The sequence below is a fragment of the Leucoraja erinacea genome, chromosome 2 (assembly GCF_028641065.1).
Source record: "Leucoraja erinacea ecotype New England chromosome 2, Leri_hhj_1, whole genome shotgun sequence".
Taxonomy (NCBI): domain Eukaryota; kingdom Metazoa; phylum Chordata; class Chondrichthyes; order Rajiformes; family Rajidae; genus Leucoraja; species Leucoraja erinaceus.
In genome coordinates, this window is record NC_073378.1 from 23,921,792 (window position 1) to 23,944,634 (window position 22,843).

General features: G+C 51.2%; 1 protein-coding gene and 1 long non-coding RNA gene across 2 annotated transcripts; one reads left to right on the forward strand and one right to left on the reverse strand.

Annotated features, from left to right (window-relative positions):
• Positions 1-9,565: 9,565 nt before the first annotated feature.
• Positions 9,566-11,917, reverse strand: LOC129707798 (zinc finger protein 239-like). Its single transcript, XM_055653135.1, has one exon. The coding sequence runs from the start codon at positions 11,891-11,893 to the stop codon at positions 10,925-10,927; it is 969 nt and encodes a 322-aa protein (XP_055509110.1). The 5' UTR covers positions 11,894-11,917; the 3' UTR covers positions 9,566-10,924.
• A 4,094-nt stretch (positions 11,918-16,011) lies between these two features.
• On the forward strand, positions 16,012-22,498 carry LOC129707831 (uncharacterized). Its single transcript, XR_008725242.1, has 3 exons — positions 16,012-16,238; positions 16,684-16,783; positions 22,187-22,498. It is a non-coding gene; the product is annotated as an uncharacterized LOC129707831 (long non-coding RNA).
• Positions 22,499-22,843: the final 345 nt, after the last annotated feature.

A 22,843-nucleotide genomic window follows, 5' to 3' on the forward strand; every position in this document is an offset into this window, starting at 1 on the left:
CTATCTATACTGGCCCATATGCGTTATTAACATTCCGGCTACTGTATTGTTTAGGCCACCATGTTCACACGTATCTATGCTTCATTTTGTTTCTACAAGGAAAGATGTGGATTGGTTATTTCCTACTAACCAATTGTATGTGCATGTTAGTAGTTGCTCCACCTAATATGCGATTTATATCAAAGATCCGCTATAGAATATTTGATTTATATTACCAAACGCTTCCCTACCTAATTCAGTCTGAGGAGCTGCTGGTTACTGTAATGTCCTGCAGACCAATGCTGTAAGTGGACTTTAATAAACACGTGTTGTATCTTGATATGTGTTTGACTCGACTCATTACACCCTGATTACAAGGGTAGACTCCCTGACTCTACCCTGAACCCTGGGGGGAGAGAGAGAGGGGGGGGGGGTGGGAGATAGAGGGGGGGGAGAGGGGGAGAGAGGGAGGAGAGGGGGGAGAGAGGGAGAGAAAAGGGGAGGTGACAGAGACCGTTCCTCAGCCTCCATCACCCTGCTGTCCCATGTGTGGGTGAGGTAGTCTCTCTGTGTGTGGGTGGGGGTGATCTCTCTGTGTGTGGGTTGGGGTGATCTCTGTGTGTGGGTTGGGGTGAGGGGTGAAGTGTCTCCAGGTGGGGGTGAGGGGTGGACTCTCTCTCTGTTTATAACGTGCGATGCCACCTGTTGCCTGACTTCCCGTTTCTGAAGTTAACGGTCTAGTTTGTGGTGACGTTGAGGTTGGGGCAGATTGTTGTTTTGGCTCCAGGTGTCTCATCTCTGTCTCCGCCACAAACCGTACTGTCTCTGTCTCCCCCACACTGCCCAATGTCTCCCCCACCGTCCCATCTCTCTCTCCCCCATAAACTGTCCGATCCCTAACCCACACACTGCCCAATCCCCTCCTGTAACTTGGCAAAGTTAGGGATGAACAGAAGATAGACACAGAGTCTCAGCGGGTCAGGCAGCATCTGTGGAGTACATGGATAGGTGACATTTCACAGAGTGCTGGAGTAACTCAGCGGGTCAGGCAGCATCTGTGGAGAATATGGATAGGCGATGTTTCACAGAGTGCTGGAGTAACTCAGCGGGTCAGGCAGCATCTGTGGAGAACGTGGATAGGCGATGTTTCATAGAGTGCTGGAGTAACTCAGCGGGACGGGCAGCATCTCTGGAGAGAAGGCGTTGGCGACGTTTCAAGTCGAGACCCTCCTTCAGACTGAGAGTCAGAGGGGAGAGGGAAACGAGAGATACAGACGGTGATGTCGAGTTTAGTTAGGGTTAGCAAGGAGAGATAGGTCAGTCATGATTGAATGGCGGAGTAGACTTGATGGGCCGAATGACCTAATTCTGCTCCTGTCACTAAAGACCTTTAGTTTAGTTTAGAGATACAGGGTGGAAACAGGCCCTTCGACTCACCAAGTCCGTGCCGACCAGCAATCCCTGCACACTAACACTATCCCACACACACTAGGGACAATTTACAATTTTACCGAAGCCAATTAACCTACAAATCCGCACGTCTTTGGAATGTGGGAGGAAACCAGAGCACCCGGAGAAAACCCACGCAGGTCACGGGGAGAGCGTGGAAACTCCGTACAGACAGCACCCATGGTCAGGATGGAACCCGGGTCTCCGACGCTGTGAGGCAGCAACTCTACCGCTGCACCACCGTGCTGGCCTTCATGCATCATTGTCCATGCAGCGTTCTGCAGCGATACATTACTCCCTACAAGAATGCAAGACTCCCTCTGTTACCACACAATCTCTTTATTCAGCAATGACTTGTCACAGTTATATCGCTCCACAGATTAAAACATCTTTACCAGCTGGGAACTATTCATAAAAGCATGAGTATCATCGTTCCACACCAACCTCATCTCCAATATCATGTTCAGTTCTGGTCAGCATATGACATGAAGGATGAGGGCAGGGGGAGAGAAGGAGAACACAATACTACAAGTGTGGTCTCATCAACGTCTTATACAACTGCAACATGACCTCCCAAACCAGTATTGAGTATAGAAGTTGGGTGGTCACCTTGCAGTTGTACAAGACGTCGGTGAGACCGCATTCATTGTATTGTGTTCAGTTCTGGTAACCGTGTTACAGAAAGGATGTTGTCGAGCTGGAAATAGCGCAGAGAAGATTTACGACTATTTCTTACCAGGGCTAGAGGGTGTGAGCTATAGGGAGAGTTGGGGCAGGCTGGGACTCTATTCCTTGGAGCACAGGAGAATGAGGGGTGATCTTATAGAGGTGTACAAATTCACGAGAGGAATAGGGCAGGTAGACGCACAGTCTCTTGCCCGGAGCAGGCGATTCGAGAACCAGAGGAAATAGGTTTAAAGTGAGGGGGGAATGATTGAATAGGAACCTGAGGGGCACCTTTTCCACACAGAGGGTGATGGGTGTAAGGAACGAGCTGCTGGAGGAGGTAGTTGAGGCAGTGACTATCACACTTTGACAGGTACATGGATAGGACAGGTTTGGAGAGATATGGGCCAAACGCGGGTAGCAGGTGGGACTAGTGTAGATGGGGCATGTTGGTCGGTATGAGCAATATGGGCCGAAGGGCCTGTTTCCACACTGTGTGACAATTCACCAATTAGTTTAGTTTAGAGATACAGCACGGAAACAGTCCCTTCGGCCCACTGTGTCCATGCCGACCGGCGATCCCCGCACACTAACACTATCCTGCACACACTACAGACCATTTACAATTTATACCAAAGCCAATTAACCTACAAACTCGCACGTCTTTGGAGTGTGGAAGGAAACTCCGGAGAAAACCCACGCAGGTCACAGGGAGAACGTGCAAACTCTGTACAGACAGCGCCCGTAGTCAGGATGAGGCAGCAACGCTACCGCTGTGCCACTGTGGCCGCCCCTAAGCTCCTGCCTGTTTCTGCAACTGCAAGTTTGTGTAGGTGTCAGTCAATGCGAGATTGCTGCACGCAATTCCTGCATGGTTTCCCGCTGTCCTTCAACCATTGCAACGTTGCGATGTGTCGCTGCAGATGGCCTCCTGCAGATCACAGGCAGTCGTGCATGCATCCATTTGCCTCTCGTCGCATTATTCCACCATTGCTGCGACTTTACTGCTGTGTCCATGCGAGTAAAACTGCGACATCTGTCCCATGCATTCTCCACAATAAACTCCAGCTGCACGCAAACTATAAACTTGCAACTGTGCAGCATAGAAACAGGCCTTTGTACAAGCTCACCAATGCCTCTACTTCCCGAGACCATGGAAGTTAAACATGTCCCCTACAACTCCCACCAACTTCTACCGATGGAAATCAGTTTATCGGGATACATCCCAGCACGGTTTGGGAACAGCTCCGTCCAAGACCCGCAAGAAATCGCAGAGTTGTGGACACAGCCCAGACCGTCACGCACACAAACCAACCTCCCTTCCACTGACTCCATCTACACCTCACACTGCCTCGGCAAGGCCAGCAGCATCATCAAGGACCAGTCTCACCCCGTCACCCCCTCTTCTCCCCCACTCCCATCAGGCAAGAGGTAAATGTGAAAACGCACACCTCCACATTCAGGGACAGTTTCTTCCCGGCTGTTATCAGAGATGGGGAGAGGGGTGTAGGGGAGGGGGTCACAGGGCTGTAAGGTCGTCCCCTCCCACATCGCTCCATTAGACCGTCCCAGAGAGGGGGGGGAGGTCACCTCTCGTGCAACTGACACTTGAGGGAGAGACGGAGACTCCATCCTCTCCAATCGCCAGCCCCTCCCTCGCCCTCAGGTCCAGCCCCCCCAGACTCGAGTAATCGCTGAGCAAGTCTCCCCTTCCCTCTTCTCCCTCCTCATCTCCATCTCCCTCCTCTTCATCCTCCCCCCCTCCTCTGCCTCCTCTTCCTCCCACTCCCACTCTCATCCCTCAGCCTGGTCCCTCTGTCTCCCCTCCCCCTCAGGAACCCCCTCGCTCCACGGCACCACCCCCCTCCACTCCCCCTCCTCCCCCTCCCCCTCCGAGGGTCTTGAGTTGAGTCCAAGCTCCGGCCAAGATAGCCGCCAAGGTCAGGAAGACCAAGAGGAGCAGCAGTGGGGTCATGATGCAGTCGCCGACCCCTGACCTCACGGCGGCCATCTTCTCCTGGGGTCCTACTCCATCTTTGTCTGGGGACGCGACCCCCCGGTGGCCGGGGTCAGAGGGCGGGGCCTGGATTAGGCCGAAGCCTGAGGTCAGAACGAGGAAGATGAGCGGCCACGAGACTCGGACAAACGACATCCTCCGCAACCTGTGGGGAGAGCAGGGTCAGTGGAGGGTCAACACGGGGTCAATAAGGGTCATCAGGGGTCTACAGGGGTCACTAGGGGTGAACAAGGGTCAATGGTGGTCAACAGCGGTCATTGAGGATCAATGGCGATGAACGGTGACTGCAGGGAGGCGATGGAAGGAAGAGGGGGAGAGAGAGAGAGAGAGAGAGAAAGGGAGATAGATAGAAAGAGAGAGAGAGACAGAGATGGAGACAGAGAGAGAAGACACAGAGAGAGAGAGAGGGGGGGGGGGAGGGGGGAGAGAGAGGGGGAGGGAGAGAGAGAGAGAGAGAGAGAGAGAGAGGGAGGGGAGAGGGAGAGAGAGGGGGGGAGGGAGGGAGAGAGGGAGAGGGAGGGGGAGAGGCGAAAGGGAGGGGGGGGGAGGGAGGGAGGGGGAAAGAAAGGGAGGAGGGGGGGGTAGGAGGGGGGAGGAGGAGGGTAGAGGAGGGAGGGAGGGCAGGATATATGAGGAGGGAGGGAGGGAGGGGGAGGGAGGGAGGGAGGGAGGGAGAGAGGGAGGGAGGGAGGAGAGAGAGAGGGGGAGCAAGGGAGGGGGGGGAGAAGGGAGGGAGAGAAGAGGGAGTGAGGGTGGTGAAAAGGAGGGGGGAGAGAGAGGAGGGAGAGTTATTCCCACACTCACCCTCGTTCTCTCCGTCTCTCTCTGTCTCGTAGCCGGGTGCAGATGGAGATGTAATGAAACGTCCGGGGACAGAGAGTAACCCCACCCCTCACACTTCCTGTCCCTCCCCCTCCCTCTCTCTCTCCCCCTCTCTCCATGGACCACAAACCACTCAAGACGTGCAAAAGTGAACGACAATGCAGGGGGGGAGACTGTGTGTGTGTGTGTGTGTGTGGTGTGTGTGTGTGTGTGTGCTTGTGTGGTGTGCACACACTACCCACACACTCACCCCAGACACATACGCACCACATGCACTCCACAAACGCACACACAAACCCCACACACACGCACTCCACACACACCCCACAGCCCACACACACCCCGCAACACACACGCAGACACCCCACAACACACACCCAACACACACGCAGACACCCCACGCACACACCACACACGCATACACACCCCACCCACACATCGCCACACACCCCTCACACCCCACACATACACACACCCCACACATACACCCCACACACACACCACACACATACACCCATGCACACGCACACCCCACACACCCCACACATACACCCCACACACACACACCACACACATACACCCATGCACACGCACACCCCCACACATACCCCCCACACACAAACACACGCCACGCACACATACACCCCACTCACATACACCACAGATAAATCCCACACACGCACACAACACACACGCAGACACCTACACACTCACTCAGACATGTACACAAAAGTACACGCACATACATGTACACACACACGTACACACACGCACCACACCCCCCACACGTTGACACACAAACACACACGTACACACACACACACACACACGTACACACACACACACATACACACGTACATACACACACACAGACACGTACACACACACACACACGTACACTCGCACACCCACGTAGACAGGCGCACACACATGCACACACACTCAGACACACCCCCCACACACACACCCCATACACACCTCACAGGCACAGACACACACACCACAGGCACACACCTCACACAAACACCCCACACACGCACAGCCCACTCACACACCCCCATACACACCCCAAACATGCACACACACCCACATATAGCCCACACTCCCCACACATCACACGTACATACACACACACATACAGCCCACACACCCCACGCACAAATACAGCCCACACACACCCCACAGCCACGCACACCACACACAGACACCACACCCCCCCACGCACAAATACAGCCCACACACACACCACACACACACACAGAGGGACACTGTACAAAGAGGTGGTGAGATGGACAGCTCCAGGAAAATGGACGGGTGATGAGAGGAACGATGTTTCATTTCAGATTAAAACCCCGTGACTAGTGTGTACGGACCCAGTGGTCCATTTCTCCATCTCACCAGCTTCTACACAAGCTCACCAACGTCTCTACGTCCGTAGAAGGTTTAGGAAGTTCAACATGTCCCCAATGACTCTCTGCACCTTCTACAGATGCGCTGTGGAAATCATTTTATCGGGATGCATCCCAGCAGTTTGGGAAAAGCTCCGTCCAAGACCTACGAGAAATCGCAGAGTTGTGGACGCAGCCCAGACCATCACGCACACAAACCAACCTCCCTTCCATTGACTCCATCTACACCTCACGCTGCCTCGGCAAGGCCAACAGCATAATTAAGGACCAGTCTCACCCAGTCACTCCCTCTTCTCCCCTCTCCCATCGGGCAAGAGGTATAGAAGTGTGAAAACGCACACCTCCACATTCAGGGACAATTTATTTCTGGCTGTTATCAGGCAACTGAACTGGCCTCTCACCATCTAGAGAGCGGTCCTGATCTCGCATCTACCTCATTGGAGACCCTCGCACTATCTTTAATCGGACTTTACCTTGTACAAAACGTTATTCCATTTATACTGTATCTGTATTCTGTGGACGGCTCGATTGTAATCATGTACAGTCTTTCCGCCGACTGGATAGCACGCAATAAAAAAGCTTTTCACTGTACCTCGGTACACAGAACAATAAACTAAACTAAACTCTCCCTCTCTCTCAAAGCAAGCTCAATGCTAGCATTTACAGTGGCTTGCAAAAGTTTTCATACCCCTTGAACTTTTCCACATTTTGCCTATTCTTCTTTGCAAAATAGCTCAAGCTCAGTCAGATTGGATGGAGAGCGTCTGTGAACAGCAATTTTCAAGTCTTGCCAGAGATTCTCAATTGGATTTAGGTCTGGACTTTGACTGGGCCATTCTAACACATGAATATGCTTTGATCTAAACCATTCCATTGTAGCTCTGGCTGTATGTTTAGGGTCGTTGTCCTGCTGGAAGGTGAACCTCCGCCCTAGTCTCAAGTCTTTTGCAGACTCTAACAGGTTTTCTTCCAAGATAGCCCAGTATTTGGCTCCATCCATCTTCCCATCAACTCTGACCAGCTTCCCTGTCCCTGCTGAAGAAAAGCATCCCCACAGCATGATGCTGCCACCACCATGTTTCACAGTGGGGATGGTGTGTTCAGGGTGATGTGCAGTGTTAGTTTTCCGCCACACATAGCGTTTTGCATTTAGGCCAAAAACTTCAATTTTGGTCTCATCTGACCAGAGCACCTTCCTCCACATGTTTGCTGTGTCCCCCACATGGCTTGTGGCAAACTGCAAACGGGACTTCTTATGGCTTTTTTTTTCAACAATGGCTTTCTTCAGAATCAGAATCAGAATGCTTTATTGTCATTGCATGTGTCACATACGAGATTACTGTGTCTCTCCATTTAAAAGAACTTCAAACATTCACATACTCATACTTTTTTCACTCCCTCCCTCCCCAAACCCACCCATGGATTCACATTTACATAAATTAACACTGTCTCCCACTCCCCCCTCCTTCCCCATAACCCGCTCCCGAGACAGAGTTCAGTTCCAAGATTGCTGATGGGTAAAAGCTGTTCTTGAGTCTGGCAGTGCGTGACTTTAGCGACCTGTACCTTTTTCCTGAGGGCAGCAGTGTGAAAAGGTGGTGACAAGGATGTGTAATGTCTTTCACGATATTACAGGTCCTGCTGCGGCATCTGGAGTGGTAAATGCCCTCCAGAGGGGGCAGGGGGAGTCCAATGATACCCTGGGCAGTTTTTATCACCCTCTGGAGAGCTGCTCTGTCAGCTGCTGAACAGTTCCCAAACCAGGCAGTTATGCAGTAAGTCAGTATGCTTTCTACCGAACAGCGGTAGAAAGACTCCAGCAGTTTAGCAGACAGATGGGCCCTCCTCAGTGTTCTGAGGAAGTAAAGTCTCTGTTGCGCCTTTTTTACTACAGCAGAGTTCAGACCATTTAAGATCCTCACTGATGTTGATCCCCAGAAATTTAAAACTAGGCACCCTCTCCACCTCCTCGCCCCCTATCTCCAGTGGCCTGAGCTCCACTCTATGTCGCCTGAAATTAGTGATGATCTCCTTTGTCTTTTTAGTGTTCAGAGAGATTGTTGTGAGCACACCACTCAGAAAGTCTGTGCAACTTCTCTCTATAGACGACCTCGTTCCCATCTGAGATGAGCCCCACCACGGTTGTATCGTCCGCAAATTTTATGATCCTATTTGCGGGGTGATGGGGCAAGCAGTCGTGTGTGTATAGGGCGTAGAGGAGCGGACTGAGCACACAGCCCTGCGGTGCTCCTGTGCTGAGGGTCAGGGATGTCGAGGTGTAGGGTCCAAGTCTCACCGTCTGTGGACGTTCACTGAGAAAGTCCAATATCCACCGACACAGTTGACTGCTGAGGCCAAGGTCTAGTATTTTTGTGATCAGCTTGCTGGGTATGGTTGTATTAAAAGCTGAGCTGTAATCAACAAAAAGCATCCTGACATATGACCCCTTCTCCTCTAGGTGTTGTAGTGCAGCAGTGTTTATGGCATCCTCTGTAGATCTATTAGCCCTATATGCATACTTGTGTGGGTCGAGTGAGGGGTGGGGGGAGAGATAATTTAATGTGACCTAGGACCAGCCTTTCAAAGCACTTGGAGACTACAGATGTAAGAGCAACGGGCCTGTATTCATTGAGGGAGTTGATGATTGTCTGCTTGGCACCGGGATGATAGTGGTGGTTCTTCTTGACACTCTTCCATAAAGGCCCGATTTGAGGAGTGCACGACTAATAGCTGTCCTGTGGACAGATTCTCTCACCTGAGCTGTGGATCTCTGGAGCTCCTCCAGAGTTACCATGGGCCTCTTGGCTGCTTCTCTGATCAATGCTCTCCTTGCCCGGCCTGTCAGTTTAGGTGGACGGCCATGCCTTGGTAGGTTTGCAGTTGTGCCATACACTTTGCATTTTTGGATGATGGATTGAATAGTGCTCCGTGAGATGTTCAAAGCTTGGGATATTTTTTTATAACCTAACCCTGCTTTAAACGTCTCCACAACTTTATCCCTGACCTGCCTGGTGTGTTCCTTGGGCTTCATGATGCTGTTTGTTCACTAATGTTCTCTAACAAACCTCTGAGGCCTTCACAGAACAGCTGTATTTATACTGAGATTAGATTATACACGAGTGGACTCTATTTACTAATTAGGTGACTTCTGAAGGCAATTGGTTGCACTGGATTTTATTTAGGGGTATCAGAGTAAAGGGGGCTGAATACTTTTGCACGCCACACTTTTCAGATTTTTATTTGTAAAAAAATGTGAAAACCATGTATTATTTTCCTTCCACTTCACAATTATGCGCCACTGTGTGTTGGTCTATCACATAAAATCCCAATAAAATACATTTACAAAATGTGGAAAAGTTCAAGGGGTATGAATACTTTTGCAAGCCACTGTATATCAAGAGGGCTTGTATACAAACACAGGGATGTAATCCTGAGGCTCTATAAGGCGCTGGTCAGGCCGCATTTGGATATTGTGAGCAGTTGAGGGGGAGGGAGAGAGGGGAGGGGAGAGAGAGGGAAGAGAGAGGGAAAAAGAGGGAGGAGAGAGAGGGAGGGATATGGCAGAGAAAGATGGAGGGAGTGGGGAGAGAGGGAGGGAGAGAGAGGCAGGGGAGGGAGAGAGAGAGAGGTTGAGAGAGATACACAGAGACAGAGAAACAACTCGATGTGAGCAGGGACAGGATGTGGTCAGTACAGGTTAGAGGGTGAGAGAGATTTTGTGTGAATCTTTGCAACTGCAGAGAGAGAGAGAAAGAGAGAGAGAGAGAGAGAGGGGGAGAGAGAGAGGGGGGGAAAGAGAGGGAGGAGAGAGGGGGAAAGAGAGGGAGGAGAGAGGGGGAGAGAGAGGGAGGAGAGAGAGAGAGAGAGACAGAGAGAGAGAGAGGGGAAAGAGACAGAGACAGAGAGAGAGGGGGAGAGAGGGGTAAGAGAGAGGGGGAGAGAGGGAGAGACAGAGAGAGAGAGAGAGAGGGAGAGAGGGAGAGAGAGACAGATATGCAGAAGTGCAGTGTGGAGTTTCTTCCCAGCTGTTATCAGGCAACTGAACCATCCTCTCACCAACTAGAGCGGTTCTGACCTCCCATTTACGAAACTGAACAGAACTGAATGAGTCACAGTCACCCAGCACGGAAACAGGCCCTTCAGCCCAACTTGCCCACTCCGCCCAACATGCCCCATCTACACAAGTCACAGAAACAGGCCCTTCAGCCCAACTTGCCCACACCGGCCAACTACACTAGTCACCCAGCACAGAAACAGCCCCATCAGCCCAACTTGCAACTCTGGTGAGAAGGAATGGGTGTCGAGACTGAAGAGTGTCTCGACCCGAAACGTTACCCATTCCATCCAACATTTTGTGTCTACCTAAACAGCACCGATCTACCCACGTCGCAATGTGCCAGCAGGCTGGAGGAGCGGGCAAAGGCCTTGCCACAGAGCGGGCAGGTGAAGGGGTTCTGGCTGGTGTGGACTTGCCGGTGCTCCAGCAGGTGGTCAAGGTGGGTGAAGCCCTTATCACAGGACGGGCAGGGGAAGGGACTCTCACCGCTGTGGGTACGTCGGTGCTGCGATAGCCTTGCCACACTCAGCACACACTAAGGGTCTCTATCCGGTGTGTATCCGCTGGTTCCCCCGCAGCCTCCGTGCACTCTTGAAACGCTTGCCGCAATGGGAGGAGTCGCTCGCCTTCGTGATTCTGCTGGTGCTGCTGCAACTCACGCGAGCTGTCGAATGCCTCCCCGCAGTACGGGCAGTTGTAGGGCTGGCCACTGGTGTGCATGTGCTGGTGAGACAGAGCGTGGGAGGCCGTGGCAAAGCGCTCTTCACACACAGGGCTGGGGACCGGACGGTCGCCGGCGTGCACCTGCTGGTGGGACAGCAGATAGGTGGAGCGAGTGAAGCCCTTGCCGCACTGGGCGCAGATGAAGGGGCGCTTGCCAGTGTGGATGTACTGGTGCCTCAGCAGGTTGCTGTAGAAGGTGAAGCCCTTGCCGCAGTGGGCGCAGATGAAGAGGTGCTTGCCGGTGTGGATGCTCTGGTGCCTCAGCAAGTTGCTGGAGAGGGTGAAGCCCTTGCCGCACTGGGCGCAGATGTAGGGCCGCTCCCCGGTGTGGGTGCGCTGATGCAACAGCAGGTGGCAGGAGCGAGTAAAGCATTTGCCGCACTGGGCGCAGATGTAGGGGCGCTCGCCGGTGTGGGTGCGCTGGTGCCTCAGCAGGTGGCTGGAGCAAGTGAAGCCCTTGCCGCACTGGGCGCAGGTGAAGGGGCGCTCGTCAGTGTGGGTGCGCTGGTGCCTCAGCATGTTGCTGGAGAGGGTGAAGCCCTTGCCACAGTGGCTGCAGGTGTAGGGCCGCTCCCCGGTATGCACCCGCCTGTGCACCTTCAGGTCCTTGGACGACTTGAACCTTTTGCTGCAGTCGGAGCAGGTGAAGGGGCGTTCTCCCGTGTGAACCCGCCGGTGGATCTCCAGCTGGCTTGGGCTCTGCCAGGCCTTGCCACACACGTCGCACTCATAACGCTTCTCCTTGTTGTGCCCTGTCATGTGGTGGTCCATCGATTCTCAGCCCCTCGCTCACCCGCACACAGAGCAGATTGGGGGGGTGGCTCACCGGCACCCTGGCCGCCCTCAATGGCTGCTCACGTCCCCATCTCTCCGTCCACAGCAACGGCTCCTAAACCCTGCAGGAGGGGAACACAGAGGGTCAACAAGCTGGCAAATAGGACATTACTAACGCATGAACATTACTAGTGTTTGGGGATCATGACAGTAGCCTCCTCGTGGCGATCCCTGGAAGCGACGACACGATGCACTCTGTGACGCATCGGTCGACAATTCTGTCAACATGTTGGACGACGACAGAAGCGAACAGCGAGCTCCATCATCTGACACACAAACAAATTAGTGCTTGGGGGGGGGGGGGGGGGTGAGGGGGTTCAGGGAGCGGGGGGGAGGGGGGGGGGGGGATGGGGGTAGGAGGGGCTGGAGTCAGGGGGTCAGGGGGGAAATCGCCCGTTCACACACAGCCACCACAGCAAATAGTGTACATACGGTGAAGACAAACGCAGCAAATGCAATATCCAGTGCAGAGCAGTGCAAGATTGTGTTGCAGAAAGCCCGGGGTAGCACGGACGAGAAGGGCCAAACGGCCTGTCTCCGGAAAGAACGACCAATGATGCTGACTGTGTGGAGCTTGCACGCTCCCACCCCATGGTGCAGAGCCGACCACGCAGTGGCAATATGCGGCTCCGATTGGCGGAGGGCGCTGTCTGCCTGAGGGGAGGGGCTACGGATCAACCAATAGGATATGGTCACCGGCGGCGGGAGCGGCTCTGATTGGTTGGACACAAGTAGGGGGTGGTACCTGGTCCGTGACATCAACCCAGGAGAGGCAGGACCTGCTCCCATTGGCCGCTGGCGCTGCCCGTCAGTGGGGGGTAGGGAGGGGACGGGACCTGGTCGTCGGTCACATAAGGGAGTCCGACGGGACGAGGCCTCCTCTCAGCGCCGAGAGCTCAGGTGGGAACAGCCGCTGCCGCTCAGCCCCACGTCCTTTCCCCACTCCCTCCTCCCTTCCCGAAGGCAATCCTTTGGCCGGCGACCCGAGGGGTGGGGTGAATGTCAGTTCTGGGCACCCTCTAATCCCCCCAGTGCAGCGCCCCCCTGGCGGGGGGAGGCCGCAGTGCAGCGTCTCTGGTCCTCCGAGTGCAGTGCCACTGTGCAGCACCCCCCCCTTTCATGCACTAGTAATGTCTTGTGTGCCACCTTGTTGACCCTCTGTGTTCTCCTCCTGCAGGGTTTAGGTGCCGTTGCTGTGGATGGCGAGACGGGAGCGTGAATGGCCATTGAGGGCGGCCAGGGTGCCGGTGACCCCCCTCCCCCCATCTGCTCTGTGTGCGGGCTGAGCTTCGAGGGGCTGAGTTTCGATGGAGGACCACATGGCGGGGCACTACAAGGAGAAGCGTTATGAGTGCGACGTGTGTGGCAAAGCCTGGCAGCACCTGTGCCTGCTTTTGACCCACCGGCGGATGCACACAGGCGAGAAGCCCTATGGCTGCTCCACCTGCAGCAAGAGCTTTGCCTGGTTGTCGGGGCAGCTGTATCACCGGCGGGTGCACAGCGGTGAGCGGCCCTTCACCTGCTCCGACTGCGGCAAGTGCTTCAGGTCGTCCACGCACCAGAAAGTGCACAGGCGCCTGCACACCGGGGAGCGGCCCTTCACCTGCAGCAACTGTGGCAAGTGCTTCCCCCTCTCCACCACCATGATAAAAACGAACCTGCCTCCACCACCTTCACTGGAAGCTCATTCCACACAGCCACCACTCTCTGAGTAAAGAAGTTCCCCCTCATGTCACTCACACCGGCGAGCAACCCTACACCTGCGCCCAGTGCGGCAAGGCCTCACTCGCTCCACCTATCTGCTGTTCCACCAGCGGGTTCACACCGGCAACTGTCCCTTCCCCAGCCTGGTTTGTGGAGAGCGCTTTGCCATGGCGGATACACACCGGAGAGAGACCCTTTGTGTACGCTGAGTGTGGCAAGGATTTCACCCGCGTGTCCAGCCTGTGGCAGTACCGGCATACCCACAGCAGGGAGCGTCCCTTCCCATGCCCGTCCTGTGGTAAGGGCTTCACCCACCTTGACCACCTGCTGGAGCTTCGGCGAGTCTACACCGGCCAATGCCCCCTCACCTGCTCGCTCTGTGGCAAGGCTTTTGCATTGGTGATAATTTTCCAATGTTCTATAGACTCAGGATCAGTTCCTGTGGATTGGATGGTAGCTAATGTTTTATCCCACTTTTTAAGAAAGGCGGGAGAGAGAAAACAGGGAATTATAGACCAGTTAGCCTGACATTGGTGGTGGGGAAGATGCTGGAGTCAATTATAAAAGATGAGATAGCCAAACATTTGGATAGCAGTAACAGGATCGGTCCGAGTTAGCATGGATTTACGATGGGGAAATCATGCTTCTGGAATTTTTTGAAGATGTAACTAGGAAAATGGACAAGGGAGAGCCAGTGGATGTAGTGTACCTGGACTTTCAGAAAGCCTTTGATAACGTCCCACATAGGAGATTAGTGGGCAAAATTAGGGCACATGGTATTGGGGGTAGAGTGCTGACATGGATAGAGAAGTGGTTGGCAGACAGGAAACAAAGAGTAGGGATTAACGGGTCCCTTTCAGAACGGTAGGCAATGACTAGTGGGATACCGCAAGGCTCGGTGCTGGGACCGCAGCTATTTACAATATACTTCAATGAAGGGATTCAAAGTAACATTAGCAAATTTGCAGATGACACAAAGCTGGGTGGCAGTGTGAACTGTGAGGAGGATCCCATGAGCATGCAGGGTGACTTGGACAGGTTGGGGGAGTGGGCAGATGCATGGCAGATTAAGTTTAATGCGGATAAATGTGAGGTTATCCACTTTGGTAGCAAAAACAGGAAGGCAGATTACTATCTAAATGGCATCAAGTTGGGAAAAGGGGAAGTACAACGGGATCTGGGCGTCCTTGTACATCAGTCTATGAAAGTAAGCAGGCAGTGAAGAAAGCGAATGGCATGTTTGCCATTATAACTAGAGGAATCGAATATAGGAGCAGAGGTCCTTCTGTAGTTGTACAGAGCCCTAGTGAGACCACGCCTGGAGTATTGTGTGCAGTTTTGGTCCCATAATTTGAGGAAGGACATTCTTGCTATTGAGGTAGTGCAGCATAGGTTTACAAGATTAATTCCCGGGATGGCGGGACTGTCAAACCCTGAGAGAATGGAGCAGCTGGGCTTGTGAGGTGATTAGGTGGGGCATGGCCAAAAAAAGGTCGGGAACCACTGCGCTAGAGGCAGGAAACATGTTCCCAATGTTGGGGGAGTCCAGAACCAGGGGCCACAGTTTAAGAATAAGGAGTAAGCCATTTAGAACGGAGATGAGGAAACACTTTTTCTCACAGAGAGTTGTGAGTCTGTGGAATTCTTTGCCTCAGAGGGCAGTGGAGGCCAGTTTTCTGGAAACTTTCATGAGAGCTACATAGACCTCTTAAAAATAGCGGAGTCAGGGGATATGGGGAGAAGGCAGGAACGGGGTACTGATTGGAGATGATCTGCCATGATCACATTAAATGGCGGTGCTGGCTCGAAGGGCCGAATGGCCTACTCCTGCACCTATTGTTAATTCTGGTGTTTTTATTAACTTTCCCTTCCCTTTAACTCCATCCTTGTATCCTTGCACCGCGGCCTCCCGCCGCCAGGGGACGCTGCAGACAGGAGGACCAGAGCAGCTGCACCGCGGTCTCCCGCCGCCAGGGGGCGTTACACTCGGACAGACAGACCTCCTCTCCTCACTCACTCTCTCTCCTCTCCCCGCCCGCACGTCTCGGTCTCGGGCTCCTCGGGCCGCCGCCGCCGCGGGATCGCCCTGGGGAGGGGAGGAGGGAGCGGGGAAAGGACGCGGGGCCGAGCGGCGGCGGCGGCGGCGACGGCGACTGTTCGCACCTGAGCTCCCGCTGCTCCTCCCGTCGGCCGCGGCGGCCCCGCCTCACGTCATCAGATGCACGTCACGGGCCCGCCTCACGTGGTCAGAACCACGTCCCCGCCCACCGCCGCTGATCACCGCGTCCTATAGGTCGATCCGTAGCCCCGCCCCTCGGACAGACAGCACCGCCCGCCAATCGGAGCCGCCCATCGCCACGGCCCCGCCCCCGCGGCTCCTGCACCACGTGGTGGGGGGGGGAGGGGAAACAATGACAGCAGCTGCAGATGCTGCAAACCTGAGATAAAACCTCAAGGGGGCAAGACTACAAAATGCTGCAGTAACTCAGCGGGACGGGCAGCATCTCTGGAGAGAAGGAATGGGCGACGTGTCGAGGTTGAGACCCTTCCTCTGAGAGTCGCAGGAGAGATGTAGACGGTGATGTGAAGTGAAAAGCTTCTGCATAGACAATAGGTGCAGGAGTAGGCCATTCGGCCCTTCGAGCCTGCACCGCCATTCAATATGATCATGGCTGATCATCCAACTCAGTATCCCGTTCCTGTCTTCTCCCCATATCCCTTGATTCCGTTAACCGTGGTGAATCTCTGGAATTCTCTGCCACAGAGGGTAGTTGAGGCCAGTTCATTGGCTATATTTAAGAGGGAGTTAGATGTGGCCCTTGTGGCTAAAGGGATCAGGGGGTATGGAGAGAAGGTAGGTACAGGATACTGAGTTGGATGATCAGCCATGATCATATTGAATGGCGGTGGAGGCTCGAAGGGCCGAATGGCCTACTCCTGCACCTATTTTCTCTGTAACCCTGTAGTGGCCATTTGGCTTATTTTGTGTGTCATTAATTATGGCATGTGCCTTTAAATTTTAGACTGCCCGTTATAGGGAGGCTGCACGGCAGTCAGGTCACGACCCCTGAACCGGTGCTGTTGCCACGCTACGCCAACTGGAGTACACGTGATGAACTGCAGGTAAGCACTGACAATTGTTTCCAGCATTGCGGGCCCGTTAAAACCTGCCAAAATGGTCAATTTTTGCGCTGTAAATAATTATGGAAATCAGGATAAGTGTGAGAGACATTTATCCTACTTCAGAATTCCAAAAGTGAGGAGAAATTACAGCAGATAGAAGTGAGAGCTGAAGGGACAACGACAGCCAAAGGGCTTGGTGAACATTGGCCGTTTGTTAACTGCATTTCATCAACAGTAAGGCATTATTTGTGTTTTTTCTTGATTCCTTTGGCTTCTAAAAAGTTTCAGAAGTGATAAATCTGGCTATAACATTTTAAAATCGCCCATGATTCTCAAGTGGGTTTTTACATACAAAAAGAAAATGCCTCTGAAGCAAAATTTATCATTAAAAAAAATCACAAACCATACGTGGGTTTTGAATTACATTTTACTCAGCAAGCCAAGGAATGGCATAATCGTTAGCTGTTAATTGGGCATAATCAACCTCAGCAAATTGACAATATCCTATTGAAAGGGAGTGGGTGTTTAAGCTGTCAGAACATTTTATTATTTGCCAAAATATACATCTCAATAGCATAATGATAGAAAACTTACTTTTCCACACACCAATCGTAAGTCTGGAGATATTTTTTAATGATAAATTTAGCTTCAGAAGCGTTTTCTTTTTGCATGTAAAAACCCACTTCAGAACCATGGGCGATTTTACAGCCAGATTTATCACTTCAGAAACTTTATAGATATCAAAGGAATCAAGAAAAAACACAAATAATGCCTTACTGTTGTTGAAATGCAGAGAGCCAACGCGATAATTCCCAATATTTTCAATTTCGATATCTGCATGGCCAATGTTCGCCAAGCACTTTAGCTGTTGTGGTCCCTTCAGCTCTCGCTTTTCTTTACCTTTATTTCGCTTCACCTTTGTAATTCTGAAGTAGGATAGATGTCTCTCACGGTTACCCCGACTTCCACAATTTTTTACAGCGCAAAAATTCACCATTTTGGCGTTTTTTAACAGGTAGGAAAGTACGCGTTTCGTGTATTAACAGCATAATACCGGAAGCTGCGATGTCCTCCAGATGGATTGAGCGGCTCCGTGTGTAAAGCCCTATGACCCGGTGACCTTACTTGCAACCCCCCTATTATGTGGGTGGGATTTATGACATATTCTAGCAGATGTTTGGAGCTAAGTTTCTTGCGCAGAAGCTTTGTTTATAGTTTAGTTTTGGATTTACATGAGGAAGGCATACCCTTCAACCATGTGAAGTGTAACGGAGAAGTGTAACGGAGTTTCCTAACATTTAAAGCAATATGCTGAAGTTTGACGAAGATTATGGTGTGTGAATCGGAAGAAGGTTGGATGTATACCTTATTGTTTTTCTTCAATAAAGAATCTATGAATCAAAAGACTGTGTTATGAAGATTTATCTGTGAAGAAGCTCTGAAGGTCTCAGGGAGAGCTCACATGCGTATTACGACAATCTCCTTAATCATGTCATCTACTTTAGTGGCTAGAGGGAGTAATCTCTTGAACGATATAAAAATCTGCCGCTATAAGCCCTAAGAGCTAAATCTAACTCTCCCTTGAAAACATCCAGTGAATTGGCCTCCACTGCCTTCTGAGGCAGAGAATTCCATAGATTCACAACTCTCCGGGTGAAAAAGTGTTTCCTCATCATAGTCCTAAATGGCCGACCCCTTATTCTTGAACTGTGGCCCCTGGTTCTGGACTCCCCCAACATCGGGAACATGTATCTAGCCTGTCCAATCCCTTAATAATTTTGAAGAAGGTCTGAAGAAGGGTTTCGGCCCGAAACGTTGCCTATTTCCTTCGCTCCATAGATGCTGCTGCACCCGGTGAGTTTCTCCAGCTTTTTTGTGTAACCTTCGATTCTCCAGCATCTGCAGTTCCTTCTTAAACCCTTAATAATTTTATTTGTTTCAATAAGATAGCCTCTTATCCTTCCAAATTCCAATGGCCTGACATCAGGAACAAGCTGCCTTGCTCGAGACCAAAGATCATAGAGTGGAGCAAGATACTCCACTTGGCGATAAAAACGTAGTGCGTCATGGGTGATTTTTCGCGCCATTTCGATGTGCTGCCTCGACTACAATCATGACAATAGACAATAGGTGCAGGAGTAGGCCATTCGGCCCTTCGAGTCTGCACCGCCATTCAATGTGATCATGGCTGATCATCCCCAATGAGTACCCTGTTCCTGCCTTCTCCCCATATCCCCTGATCCCTTTAGCCACAAGGGCCACATCTAACTCCCTCTTAAATATAACCAATGAACTGGTCCTCTATTTTTAAGTGCCCTATCTAGCTTTCTCTTGAAAGCATCCAGAGAACCTGCCTCCACCGCCCTCTGAGGCAGAGAATTCCACAGACTCACCACTGAGAAAAAGTGTTTCCTCGTCTCCGTTCTAAATGGCTTACTCCTTATTCTTAAACTGTGGCCCCTGGTTCTGGACTCCCCCAACATCGGGAACATGTTTCAGGCCCGTACGACACTTTTCAAAAAGGAGGGGTGGCATGACAGGATTACAAATCTTTAATGTGAAGTAATGTGCTCACAGCGCACATCGCGAGCGTGAAGCCCCTCGTGACCGGGGTTTTAGATGATCTCTGTTGCACTCTTAACCTTATTTTGGAGTATTTTTGCACCAAATTTATGACCAATATTTCAGAAATGATTTTGGTGGAGTCAAGATTAATAATTGCAGAGCTGCCAAGTTTCACCGAGCATTTCCGTATTTTGATGGCTGAAAATCAATATTTTGTTGGGGAAATCGGTATTTCTCACTTAAATGCAATGGAACGTACTACACAGAAACTGGATTTTTGAAAATCAGTGTTTTACATGCAACCTCGTGTATTCTCAAATGTCATTATGGAATACTGAAAATCAGTACTACTGAATAGTGAAACCATTTTTGAAATGTGAATTTATAATTCTTGATTTTGATTCCATAACATAAAAATATATAATAATATACATAAATTTTGCAATTATTCATATAGTTTACCGAACAATCAAACATGCTGGTATGATGCTGCATCATCATTCAGGTGCTCCTGGATGTATATTGCCATTTACCCCTACTACTAATGCAAAGGCATACGTTGGCCTTGGCCTATATGCCATTCCTGGTTCCATGAATATAGCACCTCAGAGCAGTTTATCTAACATGGCAGTCCTTAGTTTGTTAATGCTGTCAATGCATATGTCGTTCCGCAGTACACTGATGTAGGTGGGCCTACTTCTACCTTCATGTTTGGTCTCCCGAAATGTGACTATCTTTAATGGCAGTGTTCAGTTCGTTAACGCTGTCCAAGGCCTGTGTCAGGATGGATAGATGGCAGGTGGGGGGGTTGAGATGCGGAATGGATGGACTGAGGCAGGGGAATTAGTGCGTGGGATGGAGTAGATAAAATTGTGAGGGGAGAGCGCGGGGGATTTCAGTGGTGATCGGTACGGGATGGATGGGGGGGATCAGTGCAGGATGAATGGGTGGGACAGAACAGGATGGAAGAGGAGGATCAGAACAGGATGAATGAGGGGGGATCAGAACAGGATGGATGGGGGGACAGTACAGGATGATTGGGGGGACAGTACAGGATGGATGGGGGGACAGTACAGGATGAATGGGAAGATCAAGGCAGGATGAATGGGGAGATCATTACAAGGATGGGAGGATCAGTGCAGGATAAATGGAGGGGGGGACAGTACAGGATGGATTGGGAGATCAGTGCAGGATAAATGGAGGGGTCAATATAGGATTGTGAGATGCAAATGTGAGTGCTCACAATCACGATGCCAGAGACAAAGTCGTGGAAACAAGGAACTCCTTTATTTACGACCGAGACACACCGAGACCAGGAAACCATCCTCTACTTATACAGCACCATTTGGCTGAATCAGCCTCCCCTTCTGGCTCCTTCCAATCAGAGCACTGAGGTTCTCATTCTCACCAGAACGTCCCGTAACGCCCTTCAACGTCCAGATTACCTCCCACATCATACATCGCATGTGCATTTAAATGAGACATTTTGTCATGATGGGTGTTGTCGTAATATTCATGTAACTTATTAAGCATGCGCCGTACAGAGTAGTTTCTGCCCTTTCCCCCAGTTCTCGTAATGTTTCTGCTGAACTGCTTATCTTCTAATTCTCAACCTTGAAATGTCACTACGTGTTCTTCTGCTGTTACTATCCAGCCAAGGTGGGGTGTTCGTGCTGAAGCTCACTATTATCCTACCTCAGCTATTTCTCAGGATTTCTAGTCTAAATCAACTATCCCTATTAACCCTTTCCTCACAGGATGAATGGGGGAAGCAGTGCAGGATGAATTGGGGGATCAGTGTAGGATGAATGGGGAATTGCAGGAGAATCATTGTGAGGTGGATAGGGATATCAGTGCAGGATGAATAGATCGGGGGAGGGGGGGGGGGCTAGTTGGGGAGGGGAGCACAGGGGATGTCTGTGAGGATTGAATAGAGGCGGGAATGGGGATCAGCGGGTCAGGCAGCATCTCTGGAGAAAAGGAATAAGTGACATGAGAAGAGGGGTCCCAGGATAAGGGGGGTGGGCATACAAGAGAGAGAGAGGGGGGGGGGGGGGGGGTAGGGGCAGAGGTGGTGAGGAGGAAGGAAGGTCAGCGCTCCTCGGACAACACTGGCATCATTGCCCCGCTGCCTTGGCCGTCCCCGTCCACCACTAAGTGCCGCCGCAAAGGGGGAGGCAGTTGGGATCTTTTCGCCACAGCCTCCCCTCCGGAGTGGCACACAGCGACCGCTATGAGGGCAGGCGAAGCCGGCGTCGCCGCTGCTGCTGCTGTGTGAGGTCCGACATTCACACCAACCCTCAGTCACCCCGCACTACAGCCTCCGCCGCCGCCGACCAAAGCGAGGGCCCGCGGTGATGAGGGGGACCGGTGGGGGGGGAGGGGTGGCATGGACCCGGCCGAAGCAGCGCCTGGTGTCGGGTCACGGCCGCTGCCAGCACTGTTCTGTGCCAGAGGTCTCTGCCCTCTCTCTCCCTCTCTGCCCTCTCTGCCCTCTCTCTCTCCCCGTCTCTGCCCTCTCTCTGTCTCTGCCCCTCTCTCTCTCTCTCTCTCTCTCTACGTCCCACTCTCTCTCTGCTTGAGAGTTGGCAGCCCTGTTAGTGTCAGGGTCAAAAGAGGATAGAGAGATAATACTTAAAGGGTCCATGTAAGAAGATTTTAATAAGCTCTTCTATATTGAAGGTAAATTGACATATTAGAAGCAAAATGCATCTTCAATATACAAGTCTCTCACCACACCTGAAAACAATTGCACTTAAGTGATATATCATCCATTCTGCAGGTATGTAGATATAATCAAATTTTTCATATGTTATTCCTATATGATATTTTCTGTAGTTTCAGATGTCGACAGTGGGTCCAGAATACTCGTCAACAAGATCTCCTTCACCGAACTCCGGTGTACTTGTCAAACAACTGCTGTCTTTGTTCTGAACACTTTGAACTTGACCAGTTTTCCAACAAGCAGACCAAGAACAGGCTATCACTGTTTGAAATATGTTGCATTTTACATCACTTTCATTGGTTAGCTGATATGCGAAACACTGCAACCCTGTATATCTCGCACACAAAATGATGTAAATTATGTAAACATTACCATGAATAACAGAAATAAAAAGTGTTATCCTTGTTTATGAAGTTCAATTTAGAGTTATTTAAAATTGCGGGGGTTGGTGCAATATACTGCTGACCCACAAATGTGTTGTTATGAGACATTCACATTTTAAAACTCCATGTCTCAAAATAAAGCAACTTATTGGCTGAATTTAAATATGTAGGTATGTATACACGACATTGTATTGCACTAATATAGAATGAAAGAATGGAAAATTATCTTGACATATGTTCATGGATATTTCATTCAAAATATTAGGATTTCATATTTATAAATATATATACGTGTGTGTGTGTATCTATCTATATATCGACTATCTATCTATCTATATCTATCTATCTATACTCTCATCGTGTCCTCTTCCGGTTTGCATTGTATTT

What these genes read in the sequence shown, in the direction of transcription:
- LOC129707798 (XM_055653135.1), bottom strand. Translation starts at nt 11,893, where the DNA reads ATGGACCACCACATGACAGGGCACAACAAGGAGAAGCGTTATGAGTGC.